This window comes from Cyprinodon tularosa, unplaced genomic scaffold, assembly GCF_016077235.1.
Source record: "Cyprinodon tularosa strain WSP-4 unplaced genomic scaffold, ASM1607723v1 ctg53, whole genome shotgun sequence".
NCBI lineage: Eukaryota > Metazoa > Chordata > Actinopteri > Cyprinodontiformes > Cyprinodontidae > Cyprinodon > Cyprinodon tularosa.
The window spans coordinates 1,890,970-1,912,395 of NW_024039263.1; the positions used below are offsets into that span (position 1 = coordinate 1,890,970).

At 38.9% G+C, this 21,426-nt stretch overlaps 2 protein-coding genes across 2 annotated transcripts; both read right to left on the bottom strand.

Moving 5' to 3' along the window:
• Nucleotides 1–6,174: 6,174 nt before the first annotated feature.
• On the bottom strand, nucleotides 6,175–20,615 carry garem (GRB2 associated, regulator of MAPK1). Its single transcript, XM_038304249.1, has 6 exons — nucleotides 20,251–20,615; nucleotides 19,670–19,810; nucleotides 18,052–18,182; nucleotides 12,683–13,882; nucleotides 7,587–7,741; nucleotides 6,175–7,508 (listed from the first exon to the last, which is right to left on the bottom strand). Exons 1-6 carry the CDS (start codon nucleotides 20,390–20,392, stop codon nucleotides 6,674–6,676), a joined length of 2,604 nt encoding a protein of 867 aa, XP_038160177.1. The 5' UTR covers nucleotides 20,393–20,615; the 3' UTR covers nucleotides 6,175–6,673.
• On the bottom strand, nucleotides 7,959–10,213 carry LOC119795980 (zinc finger BED domain-containing protein 4-like). The gene is made up of 2 exons (XM_038304250.1): nucleotides 9,001–10,213; nucleotides 7,959–8,753 (listed from the first exon to the last, which is right to left on the bottom strand). Exons 1-2 carry the CDS (start codon nucleotides 10,062–10,064, stop codon nucleotides 8,255–8,257), a joined length of 1,563 nt encoding a protein of 520 aa, XP_038160178.1. The 5' UTR covers nucleotides 10,065–10,213; the 3' UTR covers nucleotides 7,959–8,254.
• Nucleotides 20,616–21,426: the final 811 nt, after the last annotated feature.

Here is a 21,426-nt window from a genome sequence, read left to right on the forward strand (position 1 = left end):
GTGTGTGGTGTTATTTTAGTCATGTGACTGTTTTTTAAAGCTTTGATTGTTTTCAACGCCTGCTAGAAAATATTTAACTGGATAGTAAGCAGTTTACTTCTATCTGGTAAATCCTAATTTGACTTTAATTCATCACAGGTTTACTGTCGCCTGAAAATATCGATGCAAATCACAAAGACTCATTGGCTTTTTAAGCTTCTGTTTCTCTGAGAAATACTCACTTCCTGGGTTCATATAACTTTGTTGCTGCCGTTCTGATCACATGGTTGAATAACATAAAACTATAGATTCAATTAAGAAATATTTGATCGATCCTGAAGGGAAATTCAATCTTATTGCAGCTCTACTATTGAGTAGTTGTAGGTGTTGATAGCTGTAGGATGGGAGGAACTTCTGTAGTGGTCTATTTTGCACCTGATCTGGAGAAGCCCCTGACTGAAGACACTTTGTCTAAAAATCATCTTAAGAGGATTGTCACTGTTGTCCATAATATTCTTCACTTTATGAAGAATTCTTCCTTGTGCAATAATTTCCAAAGGAGTTCCCAGAACAGAGCTGGTCTATATCGGCTTGTTTAGCTCTTTTAAGTCATTATCTCTGATACTGTTGCCCCAGCAGATGATGGAGATAGAGATAAACCTCTCCACAGCAGACTTATAGAAGATCTTGGTGCAAACGCCAAAGGAGCTAAGCTTCCTTAGAAGGTACAGTCTGCTCTGTCCCTTCTTGAAGACGGCGTCACAGTAACGTCTTCAGTTTGCTGTTCAGGTGAACATTAAGATATTCATCCTCCTCCACCAACTCCACTTTTTCACCCATTATGATTGGAGATTTCAAAAGAAACAGGAACAAGTTGAATCCTGTTAACATATCCCTTGTTTTGTTGACATTCAGGATCAGATGGTTGTTTCCACACTATGCCACAAAGCGGTTCGCCAGCTCTCTGTACTAACCTTCTTGTCCATCATTGATGCACCCAATGACTGCAGTCATTTGAGTATTTCTGCAGATGACAGGACTCTGTCTGGTACTGGAAGTCAGAGCTACCATCCCCTGTGGCGCTCCTGACTACTAGATTCAGCAGCTGACCCTTCAGTCTCACAAACTGGTGTATTTTTATGTAGTTTCTGGCTAACACCATCTAGACCTGGTGACTAAGAGTCGCTGCATCTTCACTTGACTTTAGAGACAGCTGAAAAGTGGAGGGAGCAACACCATCTTCTGATTTGGCTGACAAACAGAAGCAGGAGAGTCAATGAAACAGAAGGTTTGGGTCAAAGGACGGCAGGAGAGATTGGTGCTGAGCTCGTTTCTCAGCTGAACATACTAGAGAACACATTCAGCTCATTGGCACTGTCAAAATTACAACCATTAAACATTTGTGTTTTAAAGTATTAACTTAAAAGAAAAGCAGAACTCTTCAGCAGTTGCTTTGGATTGCATAAGACAGGAAATAGAAGCTGTAAATCCACAGGAAAGCAGAACTATTGGTACACGTCTTTGTTCCTGGTAAGCCTCAGATGTGATCTGCAATACATTTATAAAGATAACTAATGGTGAAACATTGATTTTTTTTTTTCTTATTCCTTTACTAACCTTTATAGAGTCCAGAGTTTTTTTTTTTTTTTTTCTTTATCAATGTTCAGAACACGATGCAGAAAGGTTAGGCTGGTATATTAAAAGATTTTTAATAATGGAATGTATTTTAAAAAAAAAAGAAAAGATCTCAAACGTTGCAAGTTTTCTGCCGGAAGTTGTGTCAAATCAGGTACATTAAAATCAAAAACATACAGCTACTTGACAAAGAGCCTAACTGTATTTAATAGCTTATACCACAGGTGTCAAACTGGTTCCAGAAAGGGCCGTGTGGCTGCAGGTTTCCTTTCCAACCAAGTAACAGCTCACCAGACTCCATTCATCTCATCAAGTCATCATGTTCAGATTGGACTCACTTGATGAGATGACTGGAGTCTGGTGTGCTATTGCTTGGTTGGAAAGGAAACCTGCAGCCACACGACCCTTTCTGGAACCAGTTCGACACCCCTGGCATCAAAAATAAAGATAGATGCTGAACTGAATATCTTCTTAGTTTGCTTTAAAGAGTCAGTCATTAAGGTTTAATTCTGTCTCTAGAGCGGAGGTCTTCAACAGGGGGTCCACGGAGGAACTGCATGGGGGTCGCGAAAATTTTGGTGTATATATATATATATTTTTTATATATATATAATTTTTTAAATTTTTATATATATATAATTTTATATATATATATATATATAATTTTTTTATATATATATATAATTTTTTTATATATATATGTATATAATTTTTTTATATATATATATATATATATATAATTTTTTTATATATATATTTTTTTATATTTATATATATATATATTCCCCCCTGCAATTTTTTCCAGTGTTTAAATCCACATTAACATGAATTCAACACACTGTAGTAAACAGATAAATGGAGGCAGAAGATGTCTTTCAGTTATCAATGCAGACATTCAGCAACACACAGGAGCTCTTTCAACCTGGGCACCGTTTCATTCACAACACCTGTCCCATCAACCAGGAATCAGAATCGGAAATACTTTAATAATCCCAGAGCCAAATTACTTTAGTTACATTATTCCATCTGTAATAGAGGGACTATAGGACCAGTTTGATAGAACACAATTTCATACAATATATATAATTAGGGGGTCCCCGCTCCATCTCGCCATCACTTTGGGTGTCCTTAGCCTGGAAAACGTTGAAGACCCCTGATCTAGAGAGAGAATGGACAAATTCAGTGGATCTCAGTTCCCAAGACTTCCTTGTTTTCAGTGAGAATGGCTGGTTTGGGGGAAGATGGAACAGAATCAGAATCATTATTGGAACGATGGATCCTTTCATCTATGGTCCCTTTATCATCACCTGCTATATAACAGCTGTATAACTCTTCATACACAGATATAATGACCCAAATATACCACGATTGAGATGTATTGATCATTTTCTTTAATGTACATGTAGTGTGAGTCGTGATCAAAAAATTATTTCAATGAAAAACCAAAGAACGAACATTTTACAGAGATGTCGACCAGAATTCACACAAAATATCAGTAAAAATAATCTCAACATTAGTAATTATTTTCTTTTTATAAAACACATTAAAAAAAGAAAAACAAATCAAGTAAAAGATGTAACAACCCATGAAGTGGGAGGGTAGGGGCTGACGGTCTTGACGCTGAGCCTGTTCGGCACTTTTCCAGCCCTGCAAAAGTTTTCACACCTCTAAAACGTTTCTGGCTTTAACGTTCAAAATCTTGATGTACTCTGGGGAGACTAACTGAAGAGAGGACGCTCACAGTGAGTCTGCTTCTGCTGGAGGTTTCTTCCTGTTAAAGGGGAGTTTTTCCTCTCCACTGTCGCTACAAGCATGCTTAGTGTGAGGGAGTCGATGAGTCGATGCAATCAACTGGTTTTCCTTCGATAGAAAACTTTGATTCAATTTGAATGTACGATCTGGTTGAAGCGTAAATTGCCTTAAGATGATTTGTTGTGAATTGGCGCTATAGAAATAAACTGAATTGAATCAAAGCATAAAAAAGTGGAAGGGAAAAACGAGGAAAAACTCTGATACACCTAAATAAAATCCTGAGTTGTCAATTCCGTTTAGAGGGCAGCAAACAGAAGAAGCTGATCTGATCGGATGAGACAACGATTCATTTTATTGGCAAAAAAATTGAGGCATAGTGGGGTAGCAAGTCAGGCTTGAATCTATTGCCTCAGCGAAAATGCCTGCCACACTTTTCAGATGTTTGTTCAAGATAAATCACTTCTTCTTCCACTTCTCTACAGTTGGTCCATCGTCAATCCCCCAAAATACATAAAAGATGTGGAAAAAGTTCAAAGAGGCGTGAATACTTTTGCAAGACACTAAAGCGTCGCGTTCATAAATAAAATCCAACCTTTTCAAACACATAAATATTTAATAAAAGCAGGTCTTTCTAGGGTTATTTTTTTTTTTTTTAGCTTTAATGCCCCACAGTGTGTGAGAAACAGGGGGGGCTAAAAATACCACAGCACTCCTTTCGAAGTGTGTCGACATCATGTTGTGAAAAACCTGCGAAACATCAAAGCCAGAAGTTAAAAACTGTTAAAACATCTTTAAGGGCTTTGGGTTAAGGCACTGAGAAACTTCTAGCATCAGAGGACACTTTGGAAAACAACAAAAAGACGTACCACCGCAGTGTGGAAAAATACATGTAGTGCATTTACTCGCAAAAATAAACAAGACACTTCAATCGGCTTACAATAAACTGCATTAGTTAAGGATTATCTGAAAGTTTATGATGCATAATTGGATGATAAATGGCGTCGTCAGTGTTAGTTTCAGGGTTAGGGCAGGTTTTCACTCACTAACAGAAGCCAAAATAGATCCTTTAAACTGCATCCGTCAGAAACAAGATTTGCATAAAAGTCAAAGTCAGGTTGGATTATATTATATAACCACCAAACAATTACGTTTCTCTAAAGCAGGAATACAGAAATATTCTTCCATGTAATACTTTTTTTTTTCTCCAAGCCTATTTTTGTTCTTTTAGCATTTATTCACACATTTTACATTAACTAATGCCACAGTTGATTTTTTCTTTTTCTTTTTAAAGAGACCTGAACTCTGCTATCGTACCCCAAGCATTAAATCTCAACAGTTGGACCTGGAGTCTGAAGCTTCAGTGCATTTTTATACACAGCTAGTCCAAAAGGAGCCAAACCCAAAGCAGGGTTCTAGTGTCATTATAAAAATATTGATATCAAAAGAGTTTAATAAATATTTTACTTTTAAAACTTTAAGGCAGATGGTTTCAAAAGCGCTGGTTGAGTTTTTAGGTGCATCCCTGCTCCGACACCTTGATCAAATGAACAGGTTCATTACAAAGACTTTGTAATGTTTACCAAAGACATAATACAAAATAAATGTGTGGAAAATAACTTAGACCTGAAACCAGAACTGATAGATCTTTTAATTTGACCTGTTATTTTTCTTATATTCACAGTGATGACTTAAAATAAAACTCTTCAGCACAGTGAAGGAGTAATTCGATCATCAGTCAGCGGAATTAAAGCAGGGATGCATCTAAAAGCTGAAGAGGTGCAGCTTCAGAGGACTGGATGGTGTGGAGCGCGTTGTGATTGATGGATGGTATGTACAGGAAACAGTACAAGCTCATTTAATCTATGATAAAAAGATCTGTCCTATAGAAAAATGAATGGATGCATAACGGTAACTGAGAGCAAAATAATGGTGAAGTGAGACGTTTTGCTGCAAGGATCATAAATAGAGAAACACAGTGGGGAAAGAGTTCCAGCAGGGAGTCAACAGCCAGACCAAACATCAGGAAGGCAAAGCCACCCCCAGAGGTGTTATAAACAGGAATGTGGGTCTACTAGGGCTGAAATAATCAGATTAATCGATTATTGAAATAATTGTCGACTAATTTAGTAATCAATTGATCATTTACTGGAGTATAGACACTCTAAAACATGCCTTTAGCTGACAGAGCAAAGGCATTTTTTAAACTATATATATAGTCTATCTATAGATATATCTATATATATATCTATATCTATATATATATATATATAGATATATATATATATCCATAACTAAAGTGAAAATGTTTAATTTAATAAAAAATCATAAAAAAAAATCATAAAAAATTTGGCTATCCGATTATTAATCAAATAATAATAATTGTCAAATAATTGAGAGATGAATCGATTGCAAAATAATCATAAGTTGCAGCCCTAGGATCTACAGAGAGGTGGCGCTATGAAGATGAATGGGATTGCACACTTTCAATCTGGGACCAGGTTTTCATAAATTACCCTTTCTAGAGTGATCGCTGGATTTCCACGGATGTCGAAACATATTTGCAGAAGCTCCTCTGAACAGGGCTTTACATGCTTTAGCCACAATCTTTAACTTCAGTGTCGCTTTTTTTCTTACCGCAAACAATAAATATTGAAGAACTCATAAATTATGTTTCCCATAACAGGATGGAGATGTTATAGGATGATAGCCTGCTTTGGCTTTAGCTCCTCTCACACTAGCTGCTAGCTTCCGACTCCGTGACCAAGTAACCTGGAACTGGGCGACATTTACTTATTTTTATGGACGCTGTCCCTTTCTATAAAACAGAACAGAAAAAATTAAAATGAAGACATGAAAAGAGTTAGCTATTGCAGGTAAGATATAAAGTGCTTATAATATCTCAACAAAACCTCTTTAAAAAAAAAACCATTAGCTTGGGAATAGTGTATCTTTTGGATTTGCTTTTATTACCTTGTCACTTTATAGATATATTATGTAGTTTGTGCCATTAAAAATTCATATTTTAAGGTTGAAAGATCCTTAAATTCTTCACATTTTGCATTTGATTTAAGTGTTTGATTTTGTTAATGTGATAAACGTTGACGGGCTGCGGATGAAAACAGTAAAAATGCCTTTTATGAAAGTGCCAAATAATTTTACTCCGTTAGGGTTTGTAGAAACGAACCGACCGCAGCGTGTTGCTCCCCCCCCCCCCGTGATGTAGTAAAGGAGATAAAGGAAAAGCAGGAGCCGGTGTGCGGCTCTCTGTGCATAGCATATAAACTGAAGGCATCACCGTTTCATCGGGTTATATTTTGGGTCTCCATCCGTTTATGAACTGCATGAGCTTCTTCACTTGCAGCTTGCTCAGCTGAAAGTCTTCAGACAGAATCTCCTCGGTGAGCTGCAGGAGGAGATTCCCGTCGATCTTCTCCGACACGAAAAGAGAAACTATGTCGTCCGGCAGGCCGATGAACTTCAGACATTTGGATACCTCTTCGATGGAAATGCCGGACAAGTCTGGAGGCGGCTGCCACTGCGTGGTGGCAGAGAGAAAGGGGCAGGTTAGAGCTACAGAGTTGGACCCCATCTCATTGGTGCCCAGCTCAGTTGGAGTGACGGCGCCCTGCGGGGCGTCACAGACAGCATCTGGATCTGGGCACTTCTTGATCATGCTGGGTTTAGGTGTTCTTGGTGGTAAGATGGGGCAGGATAAGCTCTGTTTAGTGTTTGATTCTTTTATCGGCTTGTTTCTGTACATCTCAGAGTTATAACTGGAAGATTTGGTGCACGTCTGGGTTAGGGCTTCTTTCTGCGAGCTGAACTCTCCGCTGCGGTGTGCGTGCTCTCGCCCGTCGAAGTCGTCCAGGCTGAAGGTGCAGGTTTTCGCTGAACTCGGGGTCCTCTTCCTGGGGTAGCTGAAGTAGCTGCGGCAGCTGGCGGGGACGAACTCCTCCGTGCAACGCGAGTCTCCTCCGGTGAAGTTGTTGGGCCAGGACAAACGGGACGACACGCGGTCTGATGGCAGGCTTCCACAGGGAGAAGCCGCTCTTTTCTCTGCGCTGGCGGATTTCCCCCAGCTGCAGGGGTAGCAGACGGCGCTTTGCTCCTGCAGGTCGCCTCCCTCTAGCTCAACTGCTCCGCTGATAAGCAGAAATACAGAATTCATTAATTATTCTTTCCATAACCCTGAAAAAAAACAGAATGTTTGAAACCCTTACATGTTGTGGAGCCCAGAAGAATAATAGGAAAGCGTCGGACTTGGAGACCGAGTGTCCTGCTGGCGGGGCTTGGATGGGATGGGCAAAGATGGCAGCTGCTTCATACTTCTAGGAGGGATGGGGGGAGCATTCAGAAGCCGACATTCCTCCCTCACCTAAAGGCATCAAATCCATTTAAATCATTCTGAAATATAAAAATTTTTAGTTGACAATCATTTGAAGATCTAGGATGCAGTATGAGGGGTAGGGATGTGCCGATACCAGATTTCTTCAAACCAAGTACGATTACAAGTACCCGGTACTTCAACTTCAGTACTTGCCGATGCTGAGTACCGATACCGAGTAATATTAAGTGCCATTAACTCCTCAGAATTAATTTGAAAATTTTTTATTTTCATTTGGCTCAAACAGAAATACACTTGGTGTATTTTAATTGTATACATCTGTCCTCTTTTTATATTTTAAGACATAGAACATCACTTTTAGTCTAACCAACCCTGTTAGTTTAACATAGATTTTAACATTTACTGAATAGTTTTAACAGCCTTGTCACAGTTTTTACCTATAGGCAAATTAAACATAACTGAACATATAATGAACACAAACTGTGAATGTGCAACTGATTATTACATAATGCTTTTTGTAAAGCTTGTCTTTTAGGTTGGAACCTATTTTAAGAAAGTGAGGGGCAAGTTTTTCTTGATGAAAAGCAACATCTCTGCATTTGCTGCACTTAATCTGTTTCTTTCTTCATTTATGATGTGTGAAACTGAGCTAAAAAGTCTCTCACTTTCTACACTGGTACATGGAGCTGAGAGGTACCTCTGGGACATTTTAGCCAAAGCAGGAAACCGAATTTTATTAACACCCCAGAACTGCAGTGGGTTTTCTTCTCGAGCAATTGTAGTCTCTCCAAGGTAGGTCTCTAACTGAATGGCAGCACCCACTGGGGTGGCATGGCTTGTTGAAGATGACTGTTGTTCTTCCGTTATCTCCTCAAAAACTCTGTCCAGACTGCTGCTAGCTTGTGTCATACGAAGCCTTCTGGCGGGTGGCTCTTCAAGATTCTCCTTTGGCTCTCCTGTATTCACACTCTGCAACTCCACCTTCAGCATTTCTTTGGCATCCATGGCAATGTTGACGTTTGAGAAAAAACGATCTTTGTACCTACAACAGAAAAAAATAAAATAAATTTCCTTTTTATGGATAGGCTAGTGTTTAAATTGTTAGGTAAAAATTTGTAAATCATATAATGTAACTTAAAGTAAGCTTATTGTGTAGTATGTTAAATACCATAAGTGCAATTGCATTATTCTAAATAAATGTTTAATTACATTTTTCAAAACGTTTTAGCTTAATTGATTCTGTTTTGATCATATTCTAATATGCTAAACAAAAATGGGCAGACTTTTACCTTGGATCCAGTAGAGTTGCAATGCAGTAGAGGGGGATCTTCTCCATGTCAGTGAAGCGCCTCTTCACAGCTGCAGCTAAGGTCGACTTCATTGTTTTGATACCCTGATCATCATCAGTTTCTCTGTTCAGGATTCTGAGAAGCACAGTCACAGCAGGGATCACATCTGATGCCAATGCATCAGAGCAGCTTACTTTTCTTGTAAGCTCTTCAAACGGAGCCAGAACAGCGACAGTTTTTTCCAAAAGTGCCCACTGGTGAGCGGCGAGATTCTCTGGAAGCTCGTTTTCAGATCCATATATTCCAAGAGCACGCTTCTGCTCAATGAGAGACTGTATCATGTAAAATGTGCTGTTCCAGCGGGTCTGTACATCCTGTTGCAATCTTTTTGTTGGTTGGTTGAGCTGCAGCTGAATATCTTCCAGCCGTGAGTAAGCTAACGTGGAGTGTTTAAAATGTCTTACGATTTTCCGGCCGATAGCGACAGCATCAGTCACACTCCTCTGGACCAGAAGCCCTTCGTTAACCACCAGCTGGAGTGTGTGCGCGAAACATGGAAGGCTCTGAAGTCCGGCATCCGTCATGGCTTTTATCATGTTTTTAGCATTGTCACGTAGCACAACATGAATCAAAGTTTTAGGAACGCCCCACTTCCGGAGCATCTCATCAAACACATCCGCGATGGCTTGGCTAGTGTGTGATCCCCGAAATTGTTTTGCATGCAAGACAGCCCTCTGCAGGGTAAAATCTTTGTCAACCCATTGCGCAGTTAGGCTAATGAGTGACACCGGGCTAACGCTGCTCGTCCAGATATCAGTTGTCAAGCTAATCGCTGAGACATCTTGCAAAAGGCTTTGAATATGTCTTTTCACAAGGTCGTATAGTTTCGGCAGCTCCCGGTCAGTGATGTATTGGCGACTAGGAATTTCATACCTCGGCTCCAGTACACTCAGAAGACGTCGGAATCCAATATTTTCAACGACGGATAATGGCTGGTCATCCAGGGCAATGTATTGGGTAAGAGCTTCTGTTATCTTCATTGCGTGTGGATTGTCTCTGGACATCTTCTCCCGCTTCTTCAGCGTTTGCTGCAAAGTTGGTTGTTGTAGTTTCCCACCGCCGTGAGAGAACTCCTTGTATTCGGCATCATGTTGCGTCTTAAGATGTTTTATTAGGTTACTTGTGTTGTAACTATTAGGGTTTGTTCCTCCCCTTGAAAATTTTGATATGCATATTTTGCAAACAGCCTTACTTTTGTCGTCCTCGTTCACTTGGAAATATTTCCAAATAGCGGACATGCTAACTCTCTTTTTGTGTTCGCTCCCTCCTTCTCTATACTCAGTCTGGCGGGTTCTTGACGTCACACTGCGGTCTTCTTCGCTGCTTGAAATGTATGCTAGTATCCGGCCCTGTAGTATCGGTACACATTTACCGATACAAGTACGAGTACAAACACGTGGTATCGGCATCTGCTCTGCAGATTCAGGAGGATCTCTTCCTTCCTTCCTCTCCTGAACTTCTTCCAAAGATCTGATCAAATCAAACATTTCTTATATGAAATCTATTACAATGATCTGCCATCAGCTCTATATTGCTGGATCCAAATCAAGAAACACATTGCAAACTCCCTGCAGCGTGAATATATCAGTTATTAGCCTATGAAACCGAATTCATGGTACTTAAAGGTCTGTGGTTTTTGCTCTTTAGTCTTCATCCTCATTTCTGCAGAAGCTAAAACCTCCTAAAGACCAAAATTAGACCTTCTTAAGGCAAAACTTGGAACAGATCAAAGCTGCCTCTCTCTCTAAAATCAAAGGCTGGGTTAAGCATGACGTGCCGAAAGCAGCGAATGCAGCATATAAACTCTGTGCTGCTTCCCCCCCCGTACCTTATTCTATTCTGATAAATACATATTCCAGACATATTGAATCTATATTAATAAAGACATTTGTAATTTCCATTTCATTTTTTTATTCAAGTATTTAACATGAAGGATTTGTTTGATTTTTCTTTACCGTTTCTAAGCTATGGTTTGGCTAAGGTTATTTTTAGCACCGCTCCATTAATCTATAGCTTGAGAAAATGTTTTATAACTTCCTCCTGCTTCAAATATCTCCAAATTTACCTTTGACCTCTGTGCTTCTTTGATTGGATTTATACAGAGGTTAAATCAAAGACCTGATGCAACCATGAGCATATTTTAAAAACCAGGAATCCTTACCATCCTGGTTATATACTGCCTTTTATTGATCAATAACTGAGAATGCTTAACTTTTCTCTTATCGAAGTGTTTCAGCCTGATCTGTGGCCCCTTATATCAGGGACAGCGCTGCAGGGTTGCAAAGCAAACTGCACTGATGGCTGCTGAAGGTGTTGAAGAGCTGAGAAATCAGGATGCAGGAATTAGTGACGTTTAGGTTGTGGAAAAAAAATAAGATTTCCTCTCTGGAACACAGCATGACTTGTTCACTACAGGAAACCCGATTATAGTACCGCTTATTAGTAACCGACTGCTTTATATAGAGGTTTCAGCATAGATTGAGCAGGTTTTCATTATGAACACTGGAAAAACGATCTAGAAATAAGTAAAAAAATTCTTAAACTAAATGTATTTACTCTTAATTTGAGTAGGTAAATGAAATAGTTTGCCAATTAAATCAGTATTTTTACTCTTAAAATAAGATATTTAGATAAATTGCACATGAAATAAGACAATACGATTGTGTTTTCTTATTTTAAATGTAAATTGTCTTGTTCCATTGGCAAAATATCTCTTTTACCCTCTCAATTCAAGAACAAATGCACTTATTTTAAGAAAAATTGACTTATCTAGAGAGTTACTATTCAATCATTAACTCTTCATTAATCAAACAAGCAGAAAGGAATCAAAGGTTTATCTCTGATGTTCAGCTACCACTGAAATGTTGATCAGAGAAGATATTCAGGTTTCTTTTCAGTGATTTGCTTGATGATTACAGAGCATAACAGCACCGTGGGTTACGCTGCATTTTGTTGGCTCCATATTAAAAGATAAAAACTCTACCTTCAGCTTCTAAGATAAAACATTTAATTAAAACAAATTGTGATTTATTGCTGACCATTGTCACCGAACAATAAAAACCGCCTTGTTTGTAACGCGAGTGTGGATGAGAGGATGGATGGAGCTAATTAAAAGGCAAAAACTGGATTAAAACCTACTAAAGCAGGCCAGTGACTATGAATATACTGCCAGAGCCATGATGGAAAGGTTTATATCAGAGCGTATCTGTGATTACGGTCAAAGTCCAGAAGGAAATCCAAGTCAGACTCTTTGAAAACCAGATGAGCAAAGCTACTGCAGACGTTCTATTAAAACCAGTTGATTGCAATCTTTAAAAAGCTCAGAAGACACCTGCAATAGTTCAATCTTTTCTTGAATAACATCAATCAAGTAACCATTAAACAATTAAAACTTATCAAGCAACTGCTTTCAAATATGAACCATTCGTGTGACTTATATTTACAGTTATTGATTAATAGTTAAAGATCAAAGTTTAGAGGAATTACAATGGGTAGAGTTAGATAAGAATGATGGATCAATATCGGCTGATAATAACCCATCTCCCATAATCTGATCTCTTTCTAAACGAGGACTCGGTGACCGATGTGCTTCTAAATAATTAGGATCTTAGATTATACTCACAGCTTCAGACTTGGGTGGGACAGGTGGAGGAGTAAGAGGAACATCTAAGCTTGTTATGGCACCAAGAGGACATGTGACTGGATACGATGGCGGCGCTGTTGTTGCGCAGTCGCTGTTTGTGGCTCTTATGGCCTCACCAGGAGAGGGTTTTGCATTCTGCCCTCTCAGGTGATCCAACCACAGCTCCTCATAGGGAACGTCCAGCTTGTTGAGATTTGCATGTTGGCTCGTGCAGTCCAACAGCTCGGGGAACGAGTGTTCGTTTTCCCCGGATTCGAACTGGCTGCTGTCCGACGGCAGCAGGGCCCAATCGCCGCACAGCGTCATGCACCCCTGCAGGTTGACTTCGCTGTTCCCGTGCAGGTTGCTGCCGTAGACGCACACGGAAAGCCGGTGGAAAGACTGCGTGAGTTCGTCCCGGGCGTAAGTCAAAGAGCTGGGGACCCGTTTGTGGTTGGGACAGCCGTTGGGGCCGCCGCTCCCACCGTTCCCTCCGCAGCTGCCGTTTCCGCTGCTTTTCTTTGGGCTTTTGCCGTCGTCGTTCCAGTCGGCCCGCATGTCGCGGACGGCCCGAGAGTAGTCGTCTATGTCGAACTGCTCCTGGCAGAAGGAAAACCAGCGGTGCACCATGGTCTCCAACCACAGCTCTCCCAGCAGCAGCTCCTCTGGGACGATGAACCTGGGCATGGCCATGTGGAAGGGGAAATGGAAGGGGATGATCTTGTTGCTGCGCAGGATGCAGCACACAACCACCGTTTTGGTTTGGATGTTGACCAGCTTGTAGCGATGGCCCTCCCGGATGAGGTGCAGGTCGTACTGGTTGCGGGGCGGGGTGCTGGGCACCACCACGTTCACGGGGAGTCTGGTTTTCTCCACGATGTTCCGGATGGTGTGCTCGCCGTCCTGCATCTGGAGCTCCAGCGGGCTGCAGGTGCTGAACCAGCCTTTGCACTGGAAGGGCAGGCTGATGCTCTCATTGGTGCGATGGTTCATGCAGATCAAACAGGGCATCTTCCCTCGCCCGATCTTACTGATAGAATTCAGCTTGCCGATCTTCTTGAAAATCGTATTGAGCCTGGACTTTTCTTTAGAGCTCTTTGCATAAAGGATCTCAGCCTGGCCCATTAACGTCAGTTCATCCCCAGTGCTTAGCGTTATGTTATAAACTTCTGTGTCTTCGTTGCATTCCCCGGATGCCATCTGCCAACAAAGTAAAGCAGGAGACCAATAAACCATACAAATTTAAATGTTTATACACGCTTTATGAAAACATCACCTTTTCTACCACCCAATATATCATATCAGGAAAGCTTGTTCTTGTTTTAGGTTGGTTAGGATGACTAAAGTTATTTCCATTTACTGACAGGCAGAATAAAGAAAACCTTAATCTCAAAAGCATTTGCTTTGTATCTTGTACAATTATAGTTTAAATTGCAAAAGTCAGACAGAGCCAAGTTTACAGACCACTTTCCTCCATAAACCATTGATTACCATCTCTGCCCAAGCTTCACAATCCTTACGAATGTCTTATTGCATCATCGTCTCCTCATCATGTCTGCGTTTTTCTTGTTTTTGTTTTTTTTTAAGTCAACTGCTCTGCCCTGCAGTAAAAACTCCAGACCATGATGCTGCCACCCCCCTATCTCAAAGCTAGAAAAAAGGTTTGCAGTCGTCCTAATTTCACCTTGACTACATAACTTTAAATATTAAGGCCTTTCTTCCAGATGCAATTTGCAAACTGGAATCAGGATTTAAGTTATTTCTAAAGTACTGTATTCTTTCCAATGGGAGGTTCTGACCCCTGTACTGAAAGCAAACACTACAAAAATGTTAAATATAAGTCCATTATTATTATAAAAAAAAAAACACAAAAAAACTATTATCTCAATTATCTTAAGTGGAGAATATGCAATTATCTTATTTAGAGGACAGAAATCTTAATTCCTTTGGCAGAAAATTTTTTTTTATATGCACAGTTTAAGGACAAATATATTTATTTAAAATTTGCACTGAACTAAGAGGCGTTGATCTAACAGTCTAAAAATCTTAAATCTAACCATAAGGTCTTTTTGAGATCGTTTTGTGATTAATATCGTTTTTTTGTTTTGAGAATATATCATTAAGTCAAGAAGTTTTACGAAGTCCAACTGTCCTACTTCATCGCAAGATTATTTCATGTATTTTTAAATTGAATATTTAAAAAAAAATAATATGATTCAACAGAATCATATTATTGATAAATTTAGCCTAGAACAGCCGCAGCTTCTTCCTCTCAGGGTGGCTTTTCAGCATAGATTTCACTGTGACTAAGGCTACGTTCACACTGCAGCCTGAAGTGACCCAAATCCGATTTTTTTGGCCCATATGCAACCTGGATCTGATCTTATCATGGCCCTCTGAACAACACAGATCCGATTTTTTCCAACACGACCCAGGCCACTTGGCTATGTGGTCCTGAATCCGATACGAATCTGATCTTTTCAAATGCAACCTGTGTCTGAAAGGCCAGGTCGCATCTATCCGACCTGGACGTCATTAATCCCTGACAAAGGTTGCTATTCTGCGTCTTGCTACGCAGAAGCGGCAAGAAAAACAACAACCATGGCAGATGATGATGCGGAGAGCAGTATTTATGTTTAACCATATTGAAAAGATTGTGTTTTTATGGTTGGAAAAGACCGCTAGAAGCGCTCCGGCACGGACAGCCATGTTTCCTTCCGGAAAAAAAAGAGCATGCTGGCCTGGGACGTCATTGCGTCCACTACTGCGCATGCGGGTCACTTACTTTGTATGACTGCAGTTCACACAGGAGCTCGCATACAAGTCACATATATTTGGAAGTATGAACGGCAACGCAAAAAAATCGGATTTCGCAAAAAAATCAGAATTGAGCATCAAGGCCTGCAGAGTGAACGTAGCCTAATTCTCCTTCCATCTTGATACATGATGCACATTTCTTTTTTTAACGTCTCCCTGGCTCAGTGCCTCTGCTTGAACATAAGTGAATTGATAAATATGGCACCATGGAGCCTCTGGGATGTGCATCCAAAGACAAACATTCATTTACAGATACCTTGGCTTACATTTTTTCTTTCTTTCCATCGTATCATATAAGAGAAGCAGTGTGTTTAAAAAGGTTATGTTTAAAATGTTGTTCCTCCACATCATTTAAATATTTTGAATTAACAAATTAGATGTTTGCTCGGCTGTGAAAAACATCATCCCAGAGCATTGAAGGGCACAGTGATCTTAGTTTTTGTACACATCTGAATATAAAGTAAAAAAAGTTGTCCCCTCAAAAAACAAAATAGCTTTAACATAAATCTAACAATAAAATGATGATTTTTAACATTTTGTCAGGAGGAATCAGCCGGAGTTACTTGCTGCCTGAAGTTCACAGAATTGCTTAAGAAAGTATTTTTAACTAAAAAAAATGTAACAGGCGACACTTTTCTATTGTTCAGGTGTCAGCCTTTACAGTGTGCAGGTGTAAACCAGTGCAGCCGACATTCCTTAAAGGTAACTAGTTAATGGTATGAGCTTATTTTGAGTATCTAGCATCACAAAAAGCATCCGGCAGAAACTGGCTGATTTACTTGAAGCTATTAAAGCTATTTATTGTTGGAGCCAAGGCAGCCATAAATAAGCTCTAAAAGGAATGCTGCTCTTTGTGTAGCTTCATAGCTCCTGCTAAACATGGGCAGGTCATCAACATCCAGGAAGATTAAGCCTTTGAAAAGGTTTGTTTTAAAAGGGAAAATATTTCCTGTTGTTTTAATCTTATGGTTGAATTCCAAGAGCAGACAGTGTGCTGCGGTCGTGGTTTTCTCACTTTCTACAGAACATTGTAATGAAGGGCTGAAACAATTAAATGTGGTAATCGATTACTGAAATTATCGTCACCTCATTTAGTAATCAATTAATCATTTCATGGAGTATAGAGACTCTAAAACACGCCTTAACTGACAGAGCAACCTGGTTAGTACAGTAACTATACCAAAACTGTAAAAAAAAAATGTATATATATATATAGATATATATTTATTTATTTATTAGGGATGGAACGGTTCGGTTCGCATGTGTTGCGCTTGGTTCATGCGCTGCTCCTTTTTCTCATAGGCGAAGCGTTTACACTCCAGAGCAGAAGGTGGCGGTACTGTGACCAAAGCCAACCACCAGTGGTAAACAAGAAGAAGAAGAAGCGAAGCAGCATAGCCGGGTGTAGCAAAAAAAAATCAGTTGTTGTGGAGAATTGTGTGGCGAGTGGGAAAGAACAGGAGTTGGAAGACGCGCCAGCAGCACTTTATAGGTCTGCTGTATGGGACCACTTTGCATTTAGAGTGACCTACGATGACGGTGGAAATAAAGTGGTGGATAAAAATGCAACATTGTGCAAGCATGACCAACATGTCATGCTAACCCCGAAATCCCACATACTCCGTCAGCGCTCCGCCCAACTGCGCTCCAGACCGCCTGCACAAAGCAAAGCATACGGGAGCCACAGTGGAGGCACTGTGGCTCCCGTCCGCTCCCCTCTGAGTTCCTTGGAGATCGTAGAGGGCATGCGCCAGATGATTAAATTCAAAGCAGCAAAACATGCGGAAATGATCCATGGTTTCCGCGAATCATTAAAAATAATTACAATTCATTATTTTTTTGGGGATTTTTTTCATTAATTTCATTTTTTTTTTAAATTCATAAATTTTTATTATTATTTATAAGTTTTTTAATTTTTCGGTGTAACAATAAAGGATAGTTAGGATTATTTCTTCCTGACAGTTTTATTTTGTTTTTAATCATTACTTTTATCAGTTGATGATGCTACATTGTTCAGGGCAGCAGCTCGAGTTTTTAGCAGTCAGTTAATCTATTGTTTATTTTTCTGAATGATCCAAAAGGAAATAGCTAAAATGAACATTCCACAATTAAAAAATACTTTTTACAATTAAGATCCAGTCGGATCAACAATCAAACGTTGATCAATTATTGATTGTTCACTAAGTTACAAATCGTGGATTAATAATTTGGTAGCAAAAGGTGCGTATGATGATTTTTTTCCCAGGATTTGAACCAGGGGAAACTAAAACTACAAAATAAGATCATATTTATTGCACAATGTTGTAATTTTCTCTGGTATGTTCCCAAATGAAGAGGTATTCCCACCAGATGACGCTGCTACTTAAATGATTCACTCATGGTGATTAAACTCATGGTGTGTTTTAGTCTGTATACAAAAGTTAAAGATTTTATTTGATCACCAAATTAGTTGAAGATCATGTTTGCAAGCTTCAGTGACTGGTAATGTCTATAAATAATGAGATATTTGTTGTGACCATATATTCCAGCTTTTAAGTACAGACTGAATGTACCTTAACATTGAAAGAGATTTCCTCCATGACGTAGACTCTTTCAGGGAATGCTTTGGCCACCTCCTCCACGCTGCTGAAGTACTGCACAGGCTCCTTGACATCTCTGTCCTGCTCGAGTAGCTTAAACTGACCTTAAATTGATATAAGAGAGAGAGAAAAAAAAAAAAAAAATTAGTTCAACAAAACAGGTCAAGCATGCTATAAGACATCCACAACAGTGTTTGAGTAGCAACACCTTGTTACTTTTCCATGGTGATAGAGAAGTACAAAAAAAGTACAAACTGCAGCGGTGTGGTGACAGAGAGATACATGAAAAATGCGGATCATTTCATACTTTGGCAGAATTGTTCATTTTTATTTTAACCTTTTAGTGGAAACTACCACAGCATCTAATCATTTATGTAAAGCTTAAGCTGCGCCTTTAGTTTCTGGTGTAGATACATGCTAATCATTGGTGTTGCATCGATACCAATACCAGTATCAGGCCCTGATCTAGCACTAAAATTGAGTACCAACAAATAGGGCACTGATACCATTTTGAGAGCCAAAAGTTTATTCAACTATTGTCACCCATTCCAGGTAGGCAATAAAAAGTTCTACTGGATTCACCTTGTATTAGTCTTTTTCCTGCTTCACAAAGGTAGGCAGCAGCTTGACAAAGCCATGATGGTGATTATTTTACATCCAAGTAGTATGCAGTTTTTCATATAAACACACACACACATCAATTTCAGACAGATGGCACCGGTATCGGCCAATACTGCACAGTATTATTAGCCAGGTATCTGGTATCGGGGCCAAAAAAATGGCATCAGCACAACATTACTAATCATTAAGCAGAAATTAAAACATGCAAGTTGAGCATTTCTTTACACGTTTTGTCCAACAATTCTCAAAAGTACTTAGTTACCGATAACAATGAAGTTGTACAATAATTTCATATTACCACTGTCCTCAAATTATCAGTGTGTAAAACAAAGCAACTTTTAAAGGAAGGTCTTTAGTTTGCATTTTAAAGCTCTTTAAGCTCACTTGGATTGACTTAATGTTGAAATCGGGCATAGATAGTGATGACAAAGATACTGAATTGCAACGATATTTTAGACCAAAATTATAATGGGGTAAAAGAAAGAAAGTGAAAAATTTTGCATTTCTATTTCAAGTATGTGAGAGCATTTTTTTCTCTAAAAAAGTTATTACATTGATGCAGATAAAGACAAAATAGTTCCTGGTTGGTCTAAAGTAGGGGTGTAAATAATAATCGTTTGTATCGATGAATCGATCCAACAGGTGACGATCCAATGCATCGACACGTCCGCAAGAGTATGGATTCATGATTCCTTCCGGTCTCTTTTTATCCATTTGCTCAAGGAACAACTTTGCAATTTCTGTTACTATAACGATATTACAGCTTTCATTGATTTATTTCACATTTGTAAGGCTTAAAAAAAAAAAAAAAAAAAAAAAAAACAATTAATCAAATCGTGGCGTTTTCTTGAGTATTGAAAATAATCAAATCGTTGATGCGTATGATTTACACCCTTATAACAAACTGTTGATATGAATAAGTTAACCTACATGGATCCATTATGCAACCATGGATTTAGTTGGAGCTTACCTTCATAATGAACAGGGATCTCTATTTTGGGTCCAATAACGTAGTGTCCCTCCTCCAGGCTGTGAGCAGTTATAGTTGTCCACTGACGGCAGGAATGAATCAAGAGGTAGTCATTGTCTCGAAGCCCTTCCACCAACTGACCTGCACAAATTAAAAAGTGACAGATATTCAGGATCTTCAGAGCAGACAATTTTCCCCTAAAAAATAAAACCTTATATGATTCAAATTGCCCTGTTGAGAAAAAAGTTTTCTGTACTGAAACAAAGGTTAAAATAGCAGCCTAAGTTGCATTTTGTGTTTAATCCATCAACATTATTCCTGAAATAACTAGCTTTAACACAAGTTAGCTTTAATTATGTGGATAAATATACAGCAGAACAATTGTATCCTTCACATTAAGATAAATATCCTGTGTTATTATATTGTTACCTGTCTACTAGCTGCCTATTTTAGAATAATTAAACAAAAAATGTCTAAAAAATGGGTTGTAAACAACTAAGTCTGGCAATAAGTATAAAGCATAATAATTTGTTGCTAACAAGCGCAAAGATAATAGCTTGAAAAGTCTCAAGGCTACTCACCGTTATCCAGCCTGACAATCTGTGGCAGCTTATATGCACTGACCAGCTGGTCTAAAGGTAAGGATGTGGTGCTCCATGTAACATCTTTTAGATTGTTGTACAACATTGTTCCAAGGTCCATTTTGCTACAGCTAGCTTCCATTAGCCAACTGTGGAGCTAGCTGCATGTAAACACGGCTACGGAGAGGCTCTGTGGGAAAAACAAAGCAAATATACCGCCTTTCTTACGATATAGTGTCATATAACAACTAACATTTCGCGTTTTATCTGTTGCATGTTTTCCCTTTTTGATGTTTGCCTACGTATCATAAAGGTCCGTTGTCCGAAAAAGTAGCAGAGCCATGTTTGTTCAGCTGACGACTGGCTAGCGGAACAGAGTATCTACTCTTTCAGAATAAGATGAGGGCTTATTTAAATCTAAAGAAAGAAAATAGTTTTTACTGTTTGACAAATTTATATACAATAAGAATATCTAAAAAATTTATATTATATTCTCTATCACACTGGAACGAAGCGTATTTTCTTAAATATGACCTCTGGTTGTTTTCATGTGATTTACTTTGAAAGGTATAAACCAGATGTTGTGTTTTATGCAGTAAGTTTGGCACAGTAGCGATGATCTACTGATCTACTTGGGAATAATGGATTTTTAAAGCATGGGCCCCGCTGAGTTTAATCACCTTGAGTGGGACATTGAAGTAGCAGCTTCATCCATGCGAATACATCTCATATATATATATATATATATATATATATATATATATATATATATATATATATATATATATATATAGCTAGGGGAAATTAAAATCAAAATCTAATCAATCTGTTATTCAGAAAAAAATATTATTATTAGCTGTATAAAATTAACAAATAAATATATAATGCATTCGGCTTTCTGTTCAGTATCTGTTCCCGGGACATGAATGCCAGAGAAGAACACTGTCCTATCATATCATACTGATATCAACATTACTCTCTCAGTAAATTCATTTGCAATAATAATAATATGTGGACAATTTAAAAGAGCACTCGGTGCTGCTGTGGTGGTTGGAAGGGTCTTCAATCAAATTTGTCATAGGAACCCAAATAATGTTGATTTTGCTCTGGATTTAACTCCTTTTATAAATGCTCTTAATATAGAAGCAATTCTTTGACTAGTTGTGGTGCAGGAAA

Excerpts from the sequence above, each read along its gene's own strand:
- LOC119795980 (XM_038304250.1), bottom strand. The coding sequence starts at position 10,064 with ATGTCCAGAGACAATCCACACGCAATGAAGATAACAGAAGCTCTTACC. Across the intron at positions 8,754-9,000 it reads GCAACTCTACTGGATCCAAG|GTACAAAGATCGTTTTTTCT; the intron begins GTAAAAGTCTGC and ends TTTCTGTTGTAG.
- garem (XM_038304249.1), bottom strand. The coding sequence starts at position 20,392 with ATGGAAGCTAGCTGTAGCAAAATGGACCTTGGAACAATGTTGTACAAC. Across the intron at positions 13,883-18,051 it reads AAATCTCTTTCAATGTTAAG|ATGGCATCCGGGGAATGCAA; the intron begins GTACATTCAGTC and ends CTTTGTTGGCAG. Across the intron at positions 7,742-12,682 it reads TCCCACCCAAGTCTGAAGCT|GTGAGGGAGGAATGTCGGCT; the intron begins GTGAGTATAATC and ends TGATGCCTTTAG.